The sequence below is a fragment of the Hemiscyllium ocellatum genome, chromosome 26, assembly GCF_020745735.1.
Source record: "Hemiscyllium ocellatum isolate sHemOce1 chromosome 26, sHemOce1.pat.X.cur, whole genome shotgun sequence".
Lineage (NCBI taxonomy): Eukaryota > Metazoa > Chordata > Chondrichthyes > Orectolobiformes > Hemiscylliidae > Hemiscyllium > Hemiscyllium ocellatum.
In genome coordinates this window covers 14,183,379-14,207,110 of record NC_083426.1, presented here as the reverse complement: position 1 = coordinate 14,207,110, position 23,732 = coordinate 14,183,379, and the positions used below count along the sequence as shown (strand labels likewise).

Here is a 23,732-nt window from a genome sequence, read left to right as displayed (position 1 = left end):
TGTCCTATACCTACCACCCCTTAATTTAAAGCTGTGTCCCCTAGTAACAGCTGACTCCATTAGCTGTTCTCAGTGTCCACCCTATCTAAACCCCTAATCATCTTGTACACCTCTATCAAATCTCCCCTAAACCTTCTTTTCTCCAATGAGAACAATCTGTTTCTCAACCCCATTCTCCCGCCTTCTCCGACGACTAGCATTTTCAAATTCTGCATCAGACTTACAATGGGTCTTATATCCAGCATTCATTTCACAAAGATGTTTGCAATAACCAGGATTTTTTTAAAAATTCAAAGTCCCCATCTGCTCATTACCCGCTTACATTATCCATTTCTTGTTTCTTGACAGTATTTCCCACCGTGTTCTCCTCGAACCTTGTACAACATGAGATTATCGCTAACTACAGTCACTTGTTTACTGTCCGTGGATCAAATTCCAGTCTCCAGCCGTACATGCTGATTGCCCACCTGGATGTGGTCCCTGCCTTGGAAGAAGACTGGGACGTTCCACCATTTTCTGCAGAGGAAAAGGATGGCTATCTTTATGGACGCGGATCTATGGATGACAAGGCATCTCTTATGGTATTGTTGCCTGAAGTTTTCCCTTAAGCTCAATTTCCTGCAAACTGTTTAAAACCCACTGCCTGAGTCAACTCTGAAAAATGTATTAGGTCTCATGGCAAACCTACCATTTCATTCTGTGGAGTCTTCCATTTTGGAACACTTTGTCATTTTTTTGTGCAAGGAAGATCTGCCCAACTCAATGAGTTTCCTTTCTTAAATATAACTTTCCTACAACATCACTTCCAGAAATGCAGCTGACTTTTATTGTGGTCATATTCATAATAATGAAATAAAGCTGTTTAATTCTGCACTTGTACCAATCAGTCAGACAATCTGTTGGCCCTGTGTGATGTGAGTTTGGCTTCAACTTCAGGCCTGGGATAAAGTACACAAGATAAGAAGGAGGAATTGTATCTGCTGACCTCTGGAACTGTTTTAGAGTCATACAGCAATTCAACTCAGTTCAGCATAGAAACCGGCCCTTCAGCTCAACTCCTCCATGCCAACCAGATTTCCCTAACTAAACTAGTCCCATTTGCCTGCATTCGGTCCGTGCCCCTCTTAAACCTTTCCTTTCAACATACCCAACTAAATGTCTGCTAAATGTTAGAATTGGACCTGCCTCTACCACTTTGTTTGGGATATTTTCAAATGAATTATCCAGCAGATAAAATAAGTAAATGTTTAAATTAACCTTGGGAGTAAGAAAAGGAAGCTGAGTAACTGTTTAATTTATGTATAGAATTTAAAAAAGTCATAAACATTTATTTGCGTAATTAAAATGTTTAGTAAATCTTCAATTTACACATGGGCGGGGGAGGGGAATGATAAGCTATTTTTACAGAGACAGACTGGTTCTAAAAGTGGGGTTTTGTATAACTCTTGGTGACATCAGCAGCAGGTTCAGGCTATTCTTTGGTCTAATGTTAGTTTCTCCCTCGGACTGAGCTGTGACTCTGCGAAGTGTTGTTTAGTGGTTTGCTCGCCACACATTTCGGCCATTAGCTTGTAATGTACGGTATGTATGGGACGTGGAGTTCAGGAGAATAAACAGGAAAGGCAGTGCATGGTGCATTGTTGAATACAGCAGCACAGAGTGAGAGCAAGTCAGGAGAGACTGGAAAAATTAGGTTTGTTCCCCTTGGAGCAAAAACGATCTTGTGAAGATTTAATCAAAACATTCACAGTCAGAGAGTCATAGAGGAATTGTTGTTCAGAGACACGATGGTCTGAATGACTTCTTTCAGAGCTGTTTTGTTTTACTATAATCGTGCTTCTGTGTAGGATCTTATCGATTGGATGATCTGACTGATACAGTCTGTATTGTCTGATATTGTATGGATTGTCAGATTTTACAAAATTTCTGTTTCTTTGAGATTTTACCCTGATGAGTTATGTTTCCACTTATAAATGGAATGTGAGCATTGCTGGCAAGACCAGCATTTATTGCCTGTTCCTAATTGCCCTTGAGAAGGTGGTGGTGAGCTGTCTTTTTGAACTGCTGCAGTCCTTGGTGTATAGGCAGACCCACAGTCAGGTAAAGAGTTCTATGATTTGACCCAGCTACAGTGAAAAATGTGTTGCTAGAAAAGCGCAGCAGTTCAGGCAGCATCAAAGGAGCAGGAGAATCGACATTTCGGGCATAAGCCCTTCTTCAGGAATCATGCCCGAAACGTCAATTCTCCTGATCCTTTGATGCTGCCTTACCTGCTGCGCTTTTCCAGCAACACATTTTTCAGCTCTGATCTCCAGCATCTGCCATCCTCACTTTCTCCCAGCTACAGTAAAGGAATGATGATATATTTCCAGGTCAGGCTGATGAGTTGCTTGGAGAAGAACTTGTGGATGATGGTGTTCCCTTGTCAGAGGTCACCCTGGTAGAGGTCAGAGGTTTGGAAGGTGACATCCAAGAAGCCTTGATGATGTGAATAAATATAGCATCTCCTGTGATTCTTGCAATGAAGCCAGTTTCAAATCTAATGATTCGCATTCCATTGGACTCAACCAGGGAATTGTACATTTCTATGACTCTATCTATGACTCTATTTGACAGGGATAATGCAATTTTTGAGCAGGCAAAGATGATGTCATAAATATTGCCCAGGTTTGCACCTGGTGATGAGGGCACTTCAGTTTTACTGAAGGGCATCATGTTAAGTATGAAACTTCCTAATCCTGTGTTGTAGCATTTTCTGATATGCTGGATAGAATCATGGACCCTGTGGGTCCCTAATTATAGGGTTTCTCCCAATGTTTGAAACTTAATTCTCACAATGTATATCCAGAATCTATTGAGAGAAAAACCCCAGTTCTGGTGCTTATGTATTTAAGTATTCTATTTTCCACAGGGAATCCTCCAAGCTCTGGAATTCTTACTGAAACGAGGCTACAAACCCTGTCGATCATTCTACATTGGAATTGGACATGATGAAGAGGTAACTCAAGATCAAGTGCTGAACTTGGGGAGGGGGGGAGGGGGGCCTTGCTTCTGTTGCTAGAACAAATGCTTTGGGTCTTCTTTTGTGATGACCAGGATGTTGTATTTCAAAGTTAGTTTCTGTGGACTAATGATGCATGTGAGGGGGAGGGGGTTGGGGAAGAATTCTGGCAATAGTGTTTGTTAAAAAAGTGCTGGAAGGGTCATGAATATGTGAAGAGGGAAGGGACATATTAATGATTGAGATATCAATCTTTCATCAGAATTGAGAGATAAGAAAGCTCCTAGAATAAGAGAAATACAATTAGAACAAAAGAAACAGGAGCAGGAAAAGAATATATGGTCCACAAGACGGTTCTGCCATTTAGTGGATGATATTTGTTTCAATTTTGTTTTCTTACTCCCTACTCATATCATTTGGTTTCCTGACAGACCTAAATTGTGTCTGTCACAACCTTACATTTATTCAATGATGGAGAATCTGCAGCTCTCTCGGGTAGAGAATTCTAAATTTCACAACCCGTTTGAATGGAAAAGTTTCTCCTTGTCTCAGTCCCAACTGATCAGCCAATTATTTTGAAGCTGTGTCCCCTCAGTATCTACACTGTCACATCCCTTTGTAATCTTGAATGTTTTCAATGAAATTGCCTCTCATTCTTCTAAACCCAGAGAATATAGATCCAGTCTACTCAGCCCTTCAATATAACGTGGAGGTGCTGGTGTTGGACTGGGGTGGACAAAGTTAAAAATCACACAACACCAGGTTATAGTCCAACAGGTTTATTTGGAAGCACTAGCTTTTGGACCACTACTCCCTTATCAGGTAGCTAGTGGGGCAGGATCATAGGGCACAGAATTTATAATAAGAGATCAAAGTGTCATACAACTGATGCAATGTATTGAACAAACCTAGATTGTTGTTATGTCTTAATCACTGAGAATGAGTTGCAGGTTTCAATTCATTAATATGTAAATCCCAGAACTTCTTTCAAGTCACATTCCCGAGATAACTTAAGGTTTTATAAAAAAAAGGTGATATCTCAGCTCAGACAATGCATTAAAGGCATGAGGTTAGAGTTTGTCTGTATTCCAACCTTGAGTCAGACTGGTTCTTTTTCCAAAGTAGGAATTTATAAAATGTCACATGGACTGACTGCCTACAGATTGTGTACTTTTGGAATAAAATAGAATGTATTTGCAAATGCAAATTCACCCCATTGACATATATGTGTGTGAAGGGGAAGGAGAGTGAGAGACAGAGAGAGCGGGAGAGAGTGTATATGTGTGTGTCTCTGAGAGACTGTGTTTATATGAGACTGTGTGTGTGTGTGTGTGTGTGTGTGTGTGTGTAGGGGATCACCTATAGTGTGACATGAACCCAAGGTCCTGTTTGAGGCCATCCCCATGGGTACTGAACTTATCTATCCGCCTCTGCTCGGTGACTCTGCATTGTTGTGTATCCCAAACTCTGGCTTGGAGGACAGTCATCCGAAGATCCGAAGCCGAATGTTCTTGACTGCTGAAGTGTTCCCCAACTAGGAGGGAACATCCCCCCTGACAATTGTTGCACAGTGTCCATTCATTTGTTGTCATAGCATCTGCTTGGTCTCGCCAATATCCCACGCCTCAGAGCATCCTTGCCTGTCTCTCCTTAAAGGGATCAATCTAGTGAACCTTCACTATTATCTCTAAGCCATGTATTCCCTTCATTAAATTGAAGACCACAACTGCACACAATATTTTAGGTGTTGTCTCACCAAATCCCTGTATAATTGCAATAGCACTCTAGCTTTATTCTATGTTTTCCTTGTGCATGACTGAGCATCAGCATTTACAAGTTGCACAGCTTTATAAAAACAAAGAATTTTCTTTATAGCCAAACTGTTACTTCAGTACAGCATGGAAAGAGAGTTGCAGTGTCAGAACCAGGGTTAGAGTGAGGCCCTGGTTGATGGAATTTGAAATTTCAATGAATTTTTTGAAAAGGAGGATATAAAACTGAGAAGTGATTTAGTTGCTTAGTTGTCAGGCTGTTCTGCCGACAAATTGATTTCCCTGTTTACCAATAAAGTTCCAGTAATAACACTTCAGTACAAATAGAACACAACATAAAATGTATGAAAGTGCTTCAATGAACACTTCTGAGCCACACAAGGGGTTACTAGGTCAGGTGACCCAAACTGCAGGCTTTAAGGCTAATCATAAAGTCAGAAGTGAAGTAGATAGTTGGTGCATGGAAGTTATTCCCAAACCTGGAGTCTTAACAACTTGGCACTATCTTCTTGAAGTCGTTGTGATTGAGAATGCACAAGAGGCCAGAATATCGTGAAGATTTTAGAGATATCTTAAGGGCTTGAATAAAATGCTGTGAAATGTTTTAAGGACATAATAAGGAGCTATGTAATGATACAACATGTTCTCTCCTTTAAGGTTGATGCTAATGGCCTTGGAGACAGACGTTTCTCAGATTTCCCATTTTGTTTTGCCCCCTGTTTGTTTCAAATGCAAAGAGCACTTAATATAAGCCTGAGGCCTCAATCATTTCAAATAAAATGAGTATCCTGAATCTAACCATCACCCCTCCATATTCGAATGCATTAACATAGCTGAATCCACAAGTGTCAACAAGCTGAGGGCTAACATTGACCAGAAATGGACCTGGATTAGACATATAAACATTAGCTACAAGAACAGGTCAGATGCTATGAATCCTGGAGTGAGAACGTCACCTCCTGGCTCCCCAAAGCGTGTCCACTATGTGCAAGGCCCATGGCAGGAGTATGATGGAATACTCCCCACTTGCCTGGATGGGTGCAACTCCAACAACACTCAAGAAGCTTGACACCATCCAGGACAAAGCAACCTGCTTAATTGACACCACATACACAAACATTTAGTCCCTCCACTGCCAGTGCTCAGCAGCAGCAATGTGTATTGTCTACCAGAGGTATGGCAGAAATTCAGCAAAGCTCCTTAAACAGCACTTTCTAACCCATGACCATGACCATGGGAACACCACCTCCTTGCAAGTCCCCCTCCAAGTCACCCAACACCCTGACTTAGAAATACATTACTGTTTCTGCACTGTCATCTTGTCAAAATTCTAGAACCACCTCCCTATACCCTTACATCAAATGGTTTAAGAAGGCAGTTGACCACCAACTTGTCAAGGACAAGTAGGCATGGGCAATAAATGCTGGCCCAGCCTGCGACACCCACATCCCATGAGTCAATATTTAAATGAATGACAGTGAGTCAGGAGCAATGGAAGTGGCAGCTTTTCAATATGTAAATGATCCAAGAACAGGGGAAATCAAAAGAGAAAATGTTGGAAAATCTCAGCAGGTCTGGCAGGATCTGTAAGGAGAGAAAAGAGCCGACATTTTGAGTCTAACTGGCCCTTGTTAAAGGGTCAGTTAGACTCGAAATGTCGGCTCTTTTCTCTCCTTACAGATGCTGCCAGACCTGCTGAGATTTTCCAGCATTTTCTCTTTTGGTTTCAGATTGCAGCATCCGCAGTAATTTGCTTTTAACAGAGGAGATCAGTTTGCTCCAGAGTTTCAAAGAAATGGGCTTTCCTACATAATAGATGAGGTAGGTAGTTTCAAAATCAATTTGCTCATGAATTTGGATGTTCTGGAATTCATTATTACAAGTGCAGAAAGCAGTTTAGAACTCCTCATCATGCACTGTAGATTACTTCCATCTGAACAATGTGGTTTGCTGACATCCTATCAATCCCTAGCCGCACGAGGCTGAATTTCATAAGGCTGTCCCATGTTTAAATGTGAGTCTCCCAACAAAGGCAGGTTCATTAGTCTTCAGTGAAGCTCAACATTAATAATTAACTACGAAGCATATTGCCACTAATGTTAATGTCACAGCGAAGTGAACATGCAAAGCAAGTATCGGGAAGCTGTTTGAGAAGGTTATAGGGAAAAGTGGAGTTGAGGATTATCAGATTAACCATGATTTCATTGTGGAACAGAGACAATGGGCTGAATCACCAACATCTGCCCTTGCATATTATGGGTTTAAGTAAGGTGCATGCAATTTGCACATGATCATAGAATCCCTACAGTGCAAATGGAGGCCTTTTAGCCATCAAGTCTGCACCGAGCTTCCAAAGAGCTTCCCAACCCTGGCCCCTGTAAGCCCACGTTCTCCTTGGCTAATCTACCTAACTTGAACATCTTTGGATAGTGGGAGGACACCAAAGTACCCAAAGGAAATCCACAGACACATTGAGAATGTGCAAACTCTATACAGTCACCGATGGCTGGAGTTGAAATCAGGTTCCTGGTGCTGTGAGGCAGCAGAGCTAACCACTGAGCCACCATATTCATGGCCTTGCTGTGAAAGTTGTCAGACAATATGGGTCAGATGTCAGGTGTCATCTCTGGCTCAATGCTTGGCACTCTTGCTTTGAGTTAACAAACAAGGGGAGACAGTTGTGTCTTGGTAGCTTTGCCTAATGCCAGACCTGCTGTGTTTCTTCAGCATTCTGTGTTTGTCTCAGATTTCCGGTATTTCGACCGTCAGTATTTTGTCTTGATTATAGTTATGTAGTGACGCAGGCTAACAGCCAGGCTTCAATTCCACCCCAGCAACGATGAAATTTGAATCTGATACAAAATTGGAATTTAACAAACTAGCCTGATGACAACCATGTGCGTACTGTCAGTTATTCCAAAAGGTAAATAGGTTCATTGATGTCCTTTAGGGAAGGAAATCTGCTATCCTTACCTGGTTAGGCACAGTGGTTCAGTGGTTGGCACTGCTTCCTCTTAGTGCCACGGACCTGGGTTCAATTCCAGCCTTCAGTTTTCTCCCATAGTCCAAAGGTGTGCAAGTTAGGTGGATTAGGCATGCTAAATCACTTATTCACACAGAGGGTGTTGAGTGCCGGAAGAAGTGGTGGAGGCTATCCAGGGATGGAGGCAAGGTGGGCTAGCCATGGGGAATACAGGGTTAGGGTAGAGGCGTGGGCCTGGTTGGGATGCTCTTCGGAGGGTCAGTGTGGGCCAAATGGCCTGCTTCCACGCTGTCAGAATTCTATGACTCTAGACCCACAATGCTCTTCACTGCCCTCTGGATAATATGTGCTGGTCACATCCTATGAATGAATAAAATGACTGTAAATTCAGATAAAGACTCCAAGGTGGCAAGGCAGTACTAAGTGAGTGTGCTGTCATCCAGATGAGTTGTTAAACCGGGTCTTCTCATCTGAGTGTAAAAGGTTTTATGCCATTATTGGAGGTGTAAGGGAGATTACAATCCTATCAGTCAATAATTATCCCTTAACCAACATCATATTCAATTATTGCAAGAATTGCTATTAATGAGAACTTTCAATATGCAAATTGTTGCAATTGCTACATTTCCAAAACTGTTGCATTGGCAATAAAGGGCTTTGGCAACAGTCACAAAGTTGTGAAAGGATTTGTTTAAAGGCAAGCCTTTCTTTCTTACCTATAGGTTGGGGGAAACAATGGAGCCAGAAACATAGCAACAGTCCTACAGTCCAGAGGAATAAAGCTCTCCTTTCTTCTGGATGAAGGCTCGTTTATACTCAGTGGAATAATACCAGGGCTGAACAGAAATGCTGCAATGTAAGTGTCTCAGCTGCCCTAACTCAAACAGCATCATGTCCTGTTAGTTATAGGCTCATAAGGTTATAGAAATGTACAGCACAGAAACAGACCCTTCACTCCATGCGACCAGATATCCTAAATTAATCTAGTCCCACTTGCCAGCATTTGGCCCCTATCCCTTCAACCCTTCCTATTCATATACCCATCCAAATGCCTTTTTAAATGTTGTAATTGTACCAGCCTTCACCACTTCTTTCGGCAGCTCATTCCATACACGTACCACCCTCTGAGTGAACAAGTTGCCTCTTAGGTCCCTTTTAAATTTCCCTTCTCACCTTAAACCTATGCCCTCTTGTTTTGGACTCTCCTATCCAGGGGGAAAAGACCTTGGCTATTCATCCTATCCATGCCTCTCATGATTTTATTAACCTCTACAAGGTCACTCCTCAGCCCCCAACACTTCAGGGATAAAAGCCCCAGCCTATTCAGCTCTCCCTATAACTCAAACCCTCCAATCCTGGCAACATCCTTGTACATCTTTTCTGAACCCTTTCAAGTTTAACAATACTTTTCCGGTAGCATGGAGATTAGAATTGAATGCAGTATTTCAAAAGTGGCCTAACCTATGTTCTGTACAGCCCCAATATGAAATCCCAATATACTCAATGCACTGACCAATAAAGGCAAGCATACCAAATGCCAACTTCACTATCCTGTCTATCCACAACTCCACTTTCAAGGAGCTATGAACCTGCAACCCAAAAGAATATATCTTTCACAGGCGGCAAATACCTACATAACCACAGAATACAAAATACCTTGGTATGGAAGTAGCCGCAGATCCTTTCCTGATGAAACAGGAAAGAAAATGCCCAGAGGACATGATGCAATAAATATCCTTCACATGTTAACTCTACAAATTCTCTTTTCTATAAGTTTGTATATTTATATGGAAGTAAAAAGATATTTGTTCTTGTCATGTAAAGGGGCTGACATAATCACCTTTAATGCCTATCCTCAAGAAACAGATTTATTAAGGATGAAGTCTAACAGGATGGCAATTGCACTTTGTTATTCTAGATATGTAGTTGTGAGCTTTACATAGAACATAGAACATAGAAGGATACAGCGCAGTACAGGCCCTTCGGCCCTCGATGTTGCGCCGACCGAATCCTACCTAACCTATACTAGCCCAATAACTTCCAAATGCCTATCCAATGCCCGCTTAAATGACCATAAAGAAGGAGAGTTCACCACTGATACGGGCAGGGCATTCCATGAACTCACAACCCGCTGTGTGAAGAATCTACCCCTAACATCTGTCCTATGCCTACCACCCCTTAATTTAAAGCTATGTCCCCTAGTAACACCTGACTCCATTAGCGGTAAAAGGTTCTTAGTATCTACCCTATCTAAACCCCTAATCATCTTATACACTTCTATCAGATCTCCCCTAAACCTTCTCTTCTCCAATGAGAACAGCCCCAAGTGCCTCAGCCTTTCCTCATAAGATTTTCCTACCATTCCAGGCAACATCCTGGTAAACCTCCTCTGCACTCGTTCTAAAGCTTCCACATCCTTCCTATAGTATGGCGACCAAAACTGCACACAATACTCCAGATGAGGCCTCACCAGAGTCTTATACAACTGCAACATGACCTCAGGACTCCGGAACTCAATTCCTCTGCCAATAAAGCCCAGTACACCATATGCCTTCCTCACAGCACTATTTACCTGGGTGGCAACTTTCAGAGATCTGTGTACATAGACACCAAGATCCCTCTGCTCATCCACACTACCAAGTAGCCTACCATTAGCCCAGTAATCCATCATCTTGTTATTCCTACCAAAGTGAACGACTTCGCACTTAGCTACATTGAATTCCATTTGCCACATTTCCGCCCAGCTCTGCAACTTATCTATATCCCGCTGTAACCTACCACTTCCTTCCTCACTATCCACAACTCCACCGACTTTTGTGTCATCCGCAAACTTGCTTACCCAGCTTTCAAGTCCTTCCTCTAGATCATTTATAAAGATAACAAAAAGCAATGGTCCCAAAACAGATCCTTGTGGTACACCGCTAGTAACTGCACTCCAAGATGAACATAATCCATCAACTACTACCCTCTGTCTCCTTCCAGCCAGCCAATTCCTAATCCAAACCTCTAATGTATCCTCAATGCCATACCTCCGAAGTTTTAGCATTAGCCTACCATGGGGAACCTTATCGAACGCCTTACTAAAATCCATATACACAACATCTACTGCTTTACCCTCATCCACTTCCTTAGTCACCTTCTCAAAGAACTCAATAAGGTTTGTGAGGCACGACCTGCCCTTCACAAAACCATGCTGGCTATCCCTGATCACGTTATTCCTACCCAGATGTTCATAAATCTTATCCCTTACCATTCTCTCTAAGACTTTGCCCACCACTGAAGTCAGACTCACTGGCCTATAGTTACTAGGGCTATCCCTACTCCCTTTCTTGAACAATGGGACCATATTCGCTATCCTCCAGTCCTCTGGTACTATTCCCGTTGACAATGACGACATAAAAATCCAGGCCAATGGCTCTGCTATCTCCTCCCTAGCTTCCCATAGGATCCTGGGGTAAATGCCATCAGGCCCAGGAGACTTATCTATATTCATCCTTTCCAATATTCCCAAAACCTCTTCCCTGCATATTTCCAGGGCATCCATTCTAATTATTTGTGATTCCATATTCACATCAGCAACAGTGTCCTGTTCCTGAGTGAATACTGATGAAAAGTACTGATTTAATGTCTCTCCAATCTCCTCCGCCTCCACACACAACTTCCCACTACTATCCTTGACTGGACCGATACCTACCCTAGTCATCCTTTTATTCTTGACATACCTATAGAAAGCCTTTGGGTTTTCCCTAATCCTACCAGCTAAAGACTTTTCATGTCCCCTTCTCGCTTCTCTTAGCTCCCTCTTTAGCTCCTTCCTGGCTACCTTATAACTCTCAATCTTTGATATCTCTCATAACTTTGAGATTATGTTTTGGGACTGTATTAAATTTAAAATAAAACCAAGTCAGATGACCTTGCATTGAAGCATGTCAATCTGATTTGATTGTTAGAAATTAAAGGGGACCCAGACTGTTTGATGGGAAGAAGATGCAAATTGATATCTTTGGAGACAAGGGCAGTAGCCTGGATGCTAATAGTGGATGGACCATTAATCTCCCATGTCCCGGAAAAGTGTTTGTTGATTCTGTCAGGTTGTAAACATTGTATTTTTAAACTGTTCGTTTAGTTACCAGATGAGAAAAATATGGGTCTTCTGAGATAGTTCATCAACATTTCTAACTGGAGACGTCCCAACTAACTCATGTTGTCCTGTTGAGCTTTCAGAGAGGAAGAATAGCTAAAGAAAACCCAAACACACGCAGGCTCACTTAGTCTGCTCAGGTCCAGGAGAGGAAGGGGGAAAGCCAGAGACTTAGAGTCTCTGGATCACTGCCCAGGAATTCAAGCGAAGAGTTCACCTTCAGACTGGGGGAAGAAACTAATTTATGGGGAGCGGAGACAGGTTGGAAGATTTACAAGATTTACCTTGAGGGAGAATTCATTAGGAAAATTCTGATCATGGAAGAGATTTCTGGAGTTTTAAGATTCCAGACTGGGAAAGGAAAAGATCGGAAATAAACCCTTGGAGTTAAGAATCACTTTGGACTTATTTTGGAAGAATGGAATGTTGACTTAAAGAACAGTGTAATGTATAAGTGTGAAAGACACTGATAAATAAAATCTGGGGTTTTCTGGATAGACCCCCCCCCCATCCCCGATCCTCACATTCCTCCCCACTAATCTCCAAATCCAGCGTATCATCCTCCACCACTTTCACCACCTACAGTCAGACCCGCTACCAAAAATAAATTTCCCTTCCCACCCCTATCTGCATTCCATAGGGACCTTTCCCTCCGCAGCTCCCTCGTCAGGTCCCACCAGCCTCCTCTCCACACCTGGCACCTTCCCCTGCTGCGTCAGACGTGCAAAACCTGTGCCCACACCTACCCCCCTCACCTCCATCCAAGGGCCCAAAGGATCATCCCAAATCCGGCAGAGATGTCTTTGCATATCCTTGAACCTCATTTACTGCATAAGTTGCTCTCTATGTGGTCTCCTGTCTATCAGAGAGACAGAGCACAAACTCGTGGAATGGTTCAGGGAACATCTCTGGTCATACACACCAACCAACCCCACCGCCCTATGGCCATCAATTCAACTCTCCATCCCAATCCCCCATGTCATGTCCATTCTGGGCCTCCTCTGCCGCTTAAGCAAGGCCACCCACAAACTGGAGGAGAAACACCTCATCTTCCGCCTCAGAAGCCTACAATTACATGGACTCAACATTGAACTCATTGAGTTTTGAAAACTCCCTTCCCCTCTCCCCATCCCAGATCCAACTCTCCGACTCAGTTCCGCCCTCTTGACCTGTCCTACCTGTCCATCTTCCTTCCCACTTATCCGCTCCACACTTCCCACTGACCTATCACAATCACCTCTGACCTTCGCCCACTTATTGCCAATGCAATAACCTTTCACCCTAGCACCCCCCCCATTTATCTCTCAGCTCCCTTCCCCCTCCCCAGTCCTGACGAAGGGTTATGTCCGAAATGTCGACTCTCTTGCTCCTCAGATGCTGCCTGGCCTGCTCTCCTTTATCCAGCGCCACACTTGATCAGCTCTTATTCTTTTAAAAATACTCTTGACCTTGAAGGGAATCATAACAAACAAATGTCAATTCCGTCTCCAATCCTTCCCCAGGCTAACTGAAAGTCTGTTTACATGTTTAAACCTGAAATAAGTTCAACTGGAATTTATCTCTGATCATGATGTATCTTTAATTGGCTGTGGCATCAACATAACGATTTAGTAATCTCAGCTATTGTCTGGGATTGTATCAATTTCTGGCCACATGTCTCCAGGTCAGTGACAAATGAAATGTTAGCAGTCACAGCCTCTCTCCATAATCCTGGCGAACTGACTCAACTAAAAATCATATGGAAAGACATAAAGTGGTAAAACCTCTGCACCTGGGGGAACACAGACCTCACGGCAACTGTCCTTTAAAAAAAGAACTAGGAGCCCCAGAGAGCGATGCCAACAACCATCAAGGCTGTTTTGTATATAACTCTGTTTTCTTAAAGTGAAGTCTAAACATAAATATCAGTTAATGGAGGTTGCCTATTGCTTTGTGAAAGCAAGAGTGCCTGTATACCCAAAAGGTCAGGCTTAAGGTTCATCTTCCTGCTGTGATGATACACACACTACTTATGCTTTCATAACTCATTAGTCTCTGCATATGTTGCTTGTCAGCCTTGAGCTTGACCATGGTTTAAGACACAGGAGAAAGCGAGGACTGCAGATGCTGGAGGTCAGAGTCGAGAGTGTGGTGCTGGAAAAGCACAGCAGGTCAGGCGGCATCCAAGGAGCAGGAGAAGCAACCTGGGAAGGAGGAAGGTGGCTGAGAGATAAATGGGGGTGGGGGGGGCGGTGGTCGACTCTCCTGTTCCTCGAATGCTGCCTGACCTGCTGTGTTTTTCCAGCAGCATGCTTTTGACCATGGTTTAAGACAATCTGGAATCTTAGGAATGCCTTAGACATCTTGCACCATCTTATAAGGCTATATAATTACACCTAAATGTTGGAAGTGCAGAACAAGACATAAACATTCTGGTCATAAAGTTCAAAAAATAATTGCCAGATAAACATCTCCACTGCCTTCACTCTTCTGAGGCAACTATTCAGGACCTATCAAGACTGGTTAGAACTCAAACACACAGATTCCTTAAAGTCTCATGGCAACTATCAATGTTATGCATTGAACTATGGAGGAGCTCAGACTGTAGACACTGGGCCAACTTTGCCATCCCATTTATGCTCAGCCAGCTCAGCATTTAGTCTAAAATTATGAAACTACTTTATATGCCTAATTTAAAATGCCTGCCCTCTGATCAGGAAAGGTACTGCCACACTTGGACGATTGGTATGTTAACTGGAGAATGTAATAAACAAGATTCCTGTCTTTTTTCTATCTGAGAGTAATTACAGTCATAGAGTAACACAGCACAGAAACAGGCCGTTAAGTCCAACGAGGTCATACTGGCCAAGTTTCCCAAAGTAAACTAGTTCCACCTGCCTGCATTTGGCCCATATCCCTCTTAACCTTTCCTATTCAATTATCTGTCCAAAGGTCTTATAAATATTGTAACTGTACCTGCATCTACCACTTGCTCTGGCAGTTCATTCCACTTACAAGTCACCCTTTGTGTGAAAATGTTGCCCCTCAGGTCCCTTTTAAATCTTTCTCCTCTCACCTTTAACATATGCCCCCAGTTTTGAACTCCCCCACCCAAGCAAAAAGGCCTTTGCAATTCACCTTATCTACTCCCCTCATGATTTTAAAAATCTCTATAAAGTCACCCCTCAACCTCCTATACTCTATTGAAAAGGTTTTAGCCTGTCCTTATAACTCAAACCCTCTTGTCCCAGCAACATCTCGGTCAGTCTTTTCTGAACTATCTCTAATTTAATAGTATCTTTCCTTCAGTAGGGTGACTCAGTATTCCAAAGGTGTCCTATAGGACTTCATCATGATTTCCCAACTCTTATACTCAATGGTCTGCGCAATGAAGGCAAGTGTGCCAAATGTCTCCTTCACAACTCTGTCTACCTGTGATGCAAATTTCAAAGAATGATGTGCCTGAACCCCAAGGTCTCTCTGTTTGACAACACAACCTAGGGCCCTACCATTAACTGCATAAGTCCTGCCCTCATTGTTTTTCTTAAAAATGCAATACCTCGCATTTATCAAAATTAAACTCCATCTGCCACTCCTCAGGCCATTGGCCCAATTGATCAAGATCCCTTTGTTTACACTGTGTTTATGTGTTTACACTATATTCTCTAGCATCGCTCAACCTAGTACCAGGAGAAGGGTTGGATATTGCGCATATCCTGAAATTCACCAAAGATCCTTAGATGCACTTCCTAAACTCATGACCACCTCCATTTAGAAGGACAAGGGTAACAGACACATGGGAACACCACCACCTGCAAGTTCCCCTCCAAGTCACTCATCATCCTGACCTATAAATAGATCAGCCACTCCTTCACTGTTGCTGGGTCAAAATCCTTAAATTCCCTCTCCAGGGACATTGTAGGTCAACCTATAGTACATGGACTGTGGCAGTTTAAGCAGGCAACTCACCACTACCTTTTCAAGGGCAACTAGAAACAGGCAATAAAAAATGCTAGCCTCACCAGTCATGCCTACGTTCCACAAGTGAATAAAAACATTACCACAATACAGGCAGAGCCTTGCTAAAATTTGAATTGTGGTGAAATGATGGGATAAACCCCATAATCACGACCTTTAGTACCTTAGCTTTTATGTTGTAACTGCATTGCGGGATAAGGATAGTCAAAACCCGTTCTCTCCAGATCCATCACCACGACTTTGGTGAAAGTACTCCAGGGATTTCCCCCAATGTTTCTGGCAAATCCCCCTTGGAAATTTGAGATGCTGCCTTGTTAAACAGCCTGTCGTGCTAAAACCTTGTGTACACTGCTGCAGGTATGTAGAGTATTGAGTGCTCAATGCCTTGTGCTGAAAAGGCTCTGAAAATTATTTCTTTCTTTAGAGCATTCACTGTAAGGAGGTGAATGTTGTGTGTTATTGCCAAACTCCAGTGGATAGCCTCATTGATTTTGTAAAAACCCCCCCCTCCCCCCCCCCCCAAGGCAGCAATCATGTCCTGTATAGGCCATAGTGTCAGAAAAGTGAGATACAGTTGGAGAAATCCAGATTAAGCTGCCCATCAGTTCACTGGGACTTTCTGGTGGCTCATGGAACTCTTAGTACCAGCTGGCAAACATCTCAAGAATGTGATAACCTCCAAGACTTGAGCCTGCTTAGAGACAAGGAGAAAGTGAGGACTTCAGATGCTGGAGATCAGAGTCCAAAATTGTGGCGCTGGAAAAGCACAGCCTGTCAGGCAGCAACCGAGGAGCAGGAGAATCGATGTTGCGGGCAAGTCATTCATCAGGAATGGATGAAGGGCATATGCCTGAAATGTTGATTCTCCTGCTCCTTGGATGCTCCCTGACCTGCTGTGCTTTTCCAGCGCCACAATTTCCAACCCTGCTTTTGGAGCTCTGAGGTGGGGGAAGCCCATACCTCCATCTCCACCCCCACTGATCTGACCTTGTTGCCTGACCCCCTCCCCTCCAGCAAGTCAGTGAACTGGGAAATGAGGTCTGAAGCCAGCAACATCATCCATCTTTCCCCACTTGTATTGGCCAGAATGTCTCCTTGCAGTGATGTATCTGTCATTCCATGGGGTAAAAGTGATAATAGAAGGATAATGGCAATGTCACTGAGCTAGTAATCCAGAACCCCAGGTTAAAGTCCTCCAGACTTATGTACAAATCGGTGGCAGATGGTGAAATTTGAATTCAGTAAAAAAAATCTGGAAATTAAAAGCTAGTCTGATATTGTCCTCATCACCATCAAGTACTCAGTTGGATCATTAATGTCCCTCAGGGAAGGAAGTCTGCACTCCAAACCTGATCTGACCTACACTTGACTGACATACCCTCTAAGTTGCATGGCTGCCCACATGCACAGCTACCCTGTGGGTCCATGCATGATGATGGGGCCCGCTGATGTCATTCACAGCACGATAGGGTTAGAGTTCTTCAGATGGAGGCCCGCATGCATAGGAAAAAAAATTAGCGGGAATGCTGCATGTGACTGCAGACACACAGAAATGTAGTTACTACCCTCATGTAATTGGCAATGGGCAGTCAATGCTGACCAAACTAGTGATTCTCACATGCTGGATCTAAAAATAATAAGTGAACCAGTTGGGCTCAGCTCCTCTTCAAACAGATAATCCAGGCTGATATTTCAATGCAGTTTGAAGGCCTCATCATCCCCATTGCAGTGGATACACAGGATCCTCTTTGAGGATCAGGCAGTTCTCCCAACAAATTGGTCAATTTTTTATCCTCAACCGATGAGACTGAGCAAAAATGAGGACTGCAGATGCTGGAAATCAGAGTCTAGATTAGAGTGGTGCTGGAAAAGCACAGCAGGTCAGGCAGCATCCGAGGAGCAGGGAAATCGAAGTTTCAGGCAAAAGCCCTTCATCAGGAATAGAGGCAGGAAGCCTCCAGGATGGAAAGATAAATGGGGGGGGGTGGGGCTGGGGAGAAGGCAGCAAAGAATACAATAGGTGAATGGGGGTGGGGGTGGAGGTGGTAGGTCAGAGAGGAGGGTGGAGAAAGGTAGCAAAGAGGCAAACTAACTACCTGTTGTTATCCAGGGTAGTTACAAACACACTCCTGTCCACACGTCTGCTGTTTTAATCGCTATTTTAGTTTAGGCATGCATTAACATTTAGTCATTTATCATGTACTTAGGCATGTTCTGAGGCAAAATGGGAAATTTGTTCTGTTGCTGAAATGTAAATCCCTCAGTGTGACTTTTATGACCTGATGCAATGGCAGCTACCAATCAACCTCCATTTTAGTCATTGCAGGAAGTTTTAGCTCCTGATGTTGAGGTGTGCATTTCAAAGCAGAAATACATTATCTCACTGAAAATAATTCACCTTTTTAAGATGCTCCTTAAAACCTACCTCGATGACAAAGCTTTCAGTCATTTCCTGATATCCTATGTGTCTCTGTGTCACATTTTTGTTTAATAATGTGATGGCATGGTGGCTCAGTGGTCAGCACTGCTGCCTCATAGCACTAGGGACCTGGGTTCGATTCCTGCCTCGGGTGACTGTCTGTGTGACATTTGCACGTTCTCTCCTTGCCTTCATGGGCTTCCTCTGGGTGCTCTGGTGTCCTCCCACAGTCCAAAGATGTGCAGATCAGGTGAATTGCCTATCGTGTCAGGTACATTAGTCAGGGGTAAATGTAGGGGAATGGGTCTGGGTGGTTACACTTCGGAGGGTTGGTGTGAACTTGTTGGGCCAAAGAGCCTGTTTTCATACTTAGGGAATCTGTAAAGGTAAGTGTTGTTGTGGTTCTGTTCGCCGAGCTGGGAATTTGTGTTGCAGATGTTTCGTCCCCTGTCTAGGTGACATCCTCAGTGCTTGGGATCCTCCTGTGAAGCGCTTCTGTGATCTTTCCTCTGCCATTTGTAGTGGTTTGAATCTGCCGCTTCCGGTTGTCAGTTCCAGCTGTCCGCTGCAGTGGTCAGTATATTGGGTCCAGGTCGATGTGCTTATTAATTGAATCTGTGGATGAGTGCCAAGCCTCTAGGAATTCCCTGGCTGTTCTCTGTTTGGCTTGTCCTATAATCATAGTGTTGTCCCAATCGAATTCATGTTGCTTGTCATCTGCGTGTGTAGCTACTAAGGATAGCTGGTCGTGTCATTTCGTGGTTAATGCTGATCATTAGCTGTCTTCCTGTTTGTCCTATGTAGTGTTTTGTGCAGTCCTGGCATGGGATTTTGTACACGACATTGGTTTTGCTCATGCTAGGTATCGGGTCCTTCGTTCTGGTGAGTTGTTGTCTGAGAGTGGCTGTTGGTTTGTGTGCTGTTATGAGTCCTAGTGGTCACAGTAGTCTGGCTGTCAGTTCGGAAATGCTCTTGATGTATGGTAGTGTGGCTAGTCCTTTGGGTTGCAGCATGTCCTTGTTCCTTTGTCTTTCCCTTAGGCATCTGTTGATGAAATTGCGCTGGTATCCGTTTTTGGCGAATACATTGTATAGGTGTTCTTCTTCCTCTTTTTGCAGTGTATTGTGAGGCACAGGTCCAGTAGTTTGAGTATGCCGTCTTTGTTGATAGGTTCAACATCCTGTTGTCTGTTCTGTATGTCTAGCAGGTTGGCTATTGTTTCTCTGGTTCGGGTTTTGTTGATAGAGGTAGCGACAAAAACCATTCAACAACCAAATATATTAACAAATCAACGGCACACCCATGGGCTCACCCATCTCTGGACTCATAGCAGAAGTGGTAATGCAAAGATTAGAACAAATAGTCTTACCGCAAATTCAACCCAAACTCTGGGTCAGATATGTGGATGACACCTTTGTAATCATTAAAAACACAGAAATAGAGAACACACACCGGATCATCAATGCCATACCCACAGGAATCCGATTCACTAGAGAGGAAGAAAAGGACAACCAACTCCCATTCCTAGACGTGATGGTACAGAGAACACCGAACGGAGAATTCACCACAAAGGTATACAGGAAAGCCACACACACAGACCAAGTCCTGAACTACGAAAGCAACCACCCCAACACACACAAAAGAAGTTGCATCAAGACACTGTTCAAAAGGGCCACAACACACTGCAGTACACCAGAACTGCAAAAAGAGGAAGAAGAACACCTATACAATGTATTCGCCAAAAACGGATACCCACGCAATTTCATCAACAGATGCCTAAGGGAAAGACAACGGAACGAGGACATGCTGCAACCCAAAGGACTAGCCATACTACCATACATCAAGAGCATTTCCGAACTGACAGCCAGACTACTGCGACCACTAGGACTCATAACAGCACACAAATCAACAGCCACTCTCAGACAACAACTCACCAGGACAAAGGACCCGATACCTAGCATGAGCAAAACCAATGTCGTGTACAAAATCCCATGCCAGGACAGCACAAAATACTATATGGGACAAACAGGAAGACAGCTAACGATCCGCATTAACCACGAAATGACACGACCAGCTATCCCTTAGTAGCCACACACGTAGATGACAAGCAACATGAATTCGATTGGGACAACACTACGATTATAGGACAAGCCAAACAGAGAACAGCCAGGGAATTCCTAGAGGCTTGGCACTCATCCACAGATTCAATTAATAAGCACATCGACCTGGACCCAATATACTGGCCACTGCAACGGACAGCTGGAACTGACAACCAGAAGCAGCAAATTCAAACCACTATAAATGGCGGAGGAAAGATCACAGAAAGCGCTTCACAGGAGGATCCCAAGCATTGAGAATGTCACCTAGACAGGGGACGAAACGTCTGCAACACAAATTCCCAGCTCGGCGAACAGAACTACAACAATGAGCACCCGAGCTACAAATCTTCTCACAAACCTTGAAGGTAAGTGTTCCTGTGAAATACCTGGAGAGGTTTTACTGAGTCAAAGGCACTACACCAATGCAAATCGCTGTTGCAGATAACATGCATGTTTTTCCTTGCTCTTGGTTTTACATGGATGCAATGAACTGAAATCTAAATTTAAAAATATCACCTCTCTTATTCTCTCCAGTATAGCTACCTCTGAAAAGGGATTTGTTACCATTAGTTTGAGTGTGAGTGTGGACACTGGCCATTCCTCAATGCCACCAAAGGAGACCAGCATTGGAATCTTGGCAGCTGCAGTGTCCAAGTGAGTACGAAACCTATACACAGAGCTACATCACCACACACTCTCAATGAGCATTTTTCTGTACATATGCAAGTATTACATGATTCCAATGGTTAAAAATTGTAAAAAAACTGCAGATGCTGGAAAAACTCAGCAGATCTGGCAGCATCAGTGGAGAGAAAGCAGAGTTAACATTTCGGATCCAGAGGTGCTTCTTTAGAATTCCAACTTCAGAACTTCTTCAGATTCCAATGGTATTTCTGGATACTTAGTGTATGGCTTTTCCACCTCCGTGTAATCTTTAGATTCTTCTTTCCATTCAGTTCCCTCCCTACGTAGTGAGAGGAGAGTGCTTTCAGTGAAGATCATTTTTAAAGCACCTTGTTCTCTCAAATTATTTCATTTTAGTCTCAATGCAGCTTATCTCCTGTCAGTGACATGTTTGATCTTAGTGACGTTGTCTAACTGATTTAAATTTGTAATAAAGTTGATTGCACAGCTGGTCACTTCTAAGCTTAATTTATCCAGTATCTAATTCACCGGCTTTCCAAACTCTGATGGTACGGTGGCTCAGTGGTTAGCACTGCTGCCTCTCAGTGCCAGGGACCCGGGTTGGATAACTGCCTGTGTGGAGTTTGTCCATTCTCCCTGTGTCTGCATGGGTTTCCTCACGTAGTCCAAAGATGTGCAGATTAGGTGAATTGGCCAAGCTAAATTGCCTGTAATGTCCAGGGATGTGCAGGCTGTGGGAAATGCAGAGTTATAGAGATAGTGGCATAGGTCTGGGTGGGATGCTTTTCATAGGGCTAATATGGACTTGATGGGCTGAATGGCCTGCTTCTACACTGTAGGGATTCTATGATCTATTAGGCGAAAGTGAGTATTGCAGATGCTGGAGATTAGAGTCGCAAGTGTAGTGCTGGAAAAGCACAGCAGGTCAGGCAGCATCTGAGGAACAAGAAAATCGACGAATTGGGCAAAAGCCCTCCTGATGAAGGGCTTTTACCCAAAACGCCGATTTTTCTGCTCCTCAGATGCTACGTGAACTGCTGTGCTTTTCCAGCACCACTCTAATCTAGACGCTGTTCAGGACCTGTCAAGAGTTTAGAAGAAAGGGGATGTTATTGAACTGTATAAAATTCTGACAATACTGGACACAGGGATGATGTTTAACAACTTGACAATAACACTTCATAGAATCCCTACAGTGTGGGGATAGGCTCTTTGGCCCAACAAGTCCACACCGACCCTTCAAAGAGTATCTCAGCCAAGCCCATTCTTTACATTTACCCCCCTGCCTAACACACCTAACCTACACATCCCTGAACACCACGAGCAATTTTGCATGGCCAATCCATCTAACCTGTACATCTTTGAACTCTGGGAGGAAACCAGAAACTGCACCCAGAGAAAACCCATGCAGACACAGGATGAATATACAAACTCCACACAGACAGTTGCCCGAGGCTGGAATCGAACCTAGATTCTTGGCGCTGTGAGGCATCAATGCTAGCCACTGAAGCATCGTGCCAGCAAACTAAATTGAGTTTAACAATTTTTGAATGTGACCACCCTTCTCCGTATCAGTTACAGCCCCCCCATCAGCTACTACACGTCCAGGTCCTGTCTTGGTGGGTTGCTCCCTGTGCAGCCAACCCAGTTTCAACCATGTACACTTCTCATTTACTACCAGATATTTATCTCACTCTCTACCTTTCTCTCTACGTTTGCCTATACCTTTGATCTCTCTCTGTCTTTCTCTTTCTTTCCTCTGTTTAAGGTAACAGTGTGCCTTGCCCAGGGCAATTAGGGATGGACAGTAAATACTGGCCCAAACAGTGATGCCTACATTCCCTGAGAAATCCGAGTTAACATTTCAGGTGACCTGCTGAGCATTTCCAGCAATTTCTATTTTTGTTTCTGATTCCATTACCTGTAGTTCTTTCAGTTTTTCCTAAAATTTCTGCATTTTAAGTTGTCCTCCTCTGTCATGTGCTGAAAATGTGTTGCTGGAAAAGCGCAGCAGGTCAGGCAGCATCCAAGGAACAGGAGATTCAACGTTTCAGGCATAAAAAGAAGGGCTTATGCCTGAAACGTCGAATCTCCTGTTCCTTGGATGCTGCCTGACCTGCTGCGCTTTTCCAGCAACACATTTTCAGCTCTGATCTCCAGCATCTGCAGTCCTCACTTTCTCCTCCTCTGTCATGTCCCCTCTTATAACCTGGATGAGCAGAAGGTTGCATGTTACTCCCTCTCCAACAACTCCTTTCCTATCCTTGTGGTTTAGTGTTACCTCTGTCCTGTTTTTATTGAAATTACTTTCCTCAGATGGAACTTTAAGTAAACATTAAAAAAAGAACAGCTTTTTATGGAACGCATTTTTCCACACATCAGTCCCAGATTGAATGAAAAGTTGAAAATAATTGAACTAAATGTGGGCAGATAACATAATCAGTTTGACAATGGCATCTTGTCCTCATCTGGTTCCCTTACTTGAGGAGTGATGTAGTTGTGTTAGATGTAGCTCAGCGGAGATTCACTAGATTGATTCCAGAGATGTCTTATGAAGAGAGACTGAAAAGTTTAGCTCTATCCTCCCTGTAGTTTAGAAGAATAGAAGGAGTTCTAATAGACGTATGTGGCTCAGTGGTTAGCACTGCTGTCTCCCAATGCCAGGGACCTGGATTCAATACCAGCCTTGGGCGACTGTCTGTGTGGAGTTTGCAT

At 43.5% G+C, this 23,732-nt stretch overlaps 1 protein-coding gene across 1 annotated transcript in view; it reads left to right on the top strand.

The window, feature by feature from the left end:
* LOC132828350 (N-fatty-acyl-amino acid synthase/hydrolase PM20D1-like) overlaps window positions 1-23,732 on the top strand; it is an 88,465-nt gene that overhangs the window by 21,577 nt on the left and 43,156 nt on the right. The window contains exons 2-5 of the mRNA XM_060845378.1: window positions 349-581; window positions 2,912-2,998; window positions 8,479-8,612; window positions 20,907-21,026. Of these exons, the coding sequence (XP_060701361.1) occupies window positions 349-581; window positions 2,912-2,998; window positions 8,479-8,612; window positions 20,907-21,026 (574 nt within the window). The remainder of the gene's footprint in view (window positions 1-348; window positions 582-2,911; window positions 2,999-8,478; window positions 8,613-20,906; window positions 21,027-23,732) is intronic.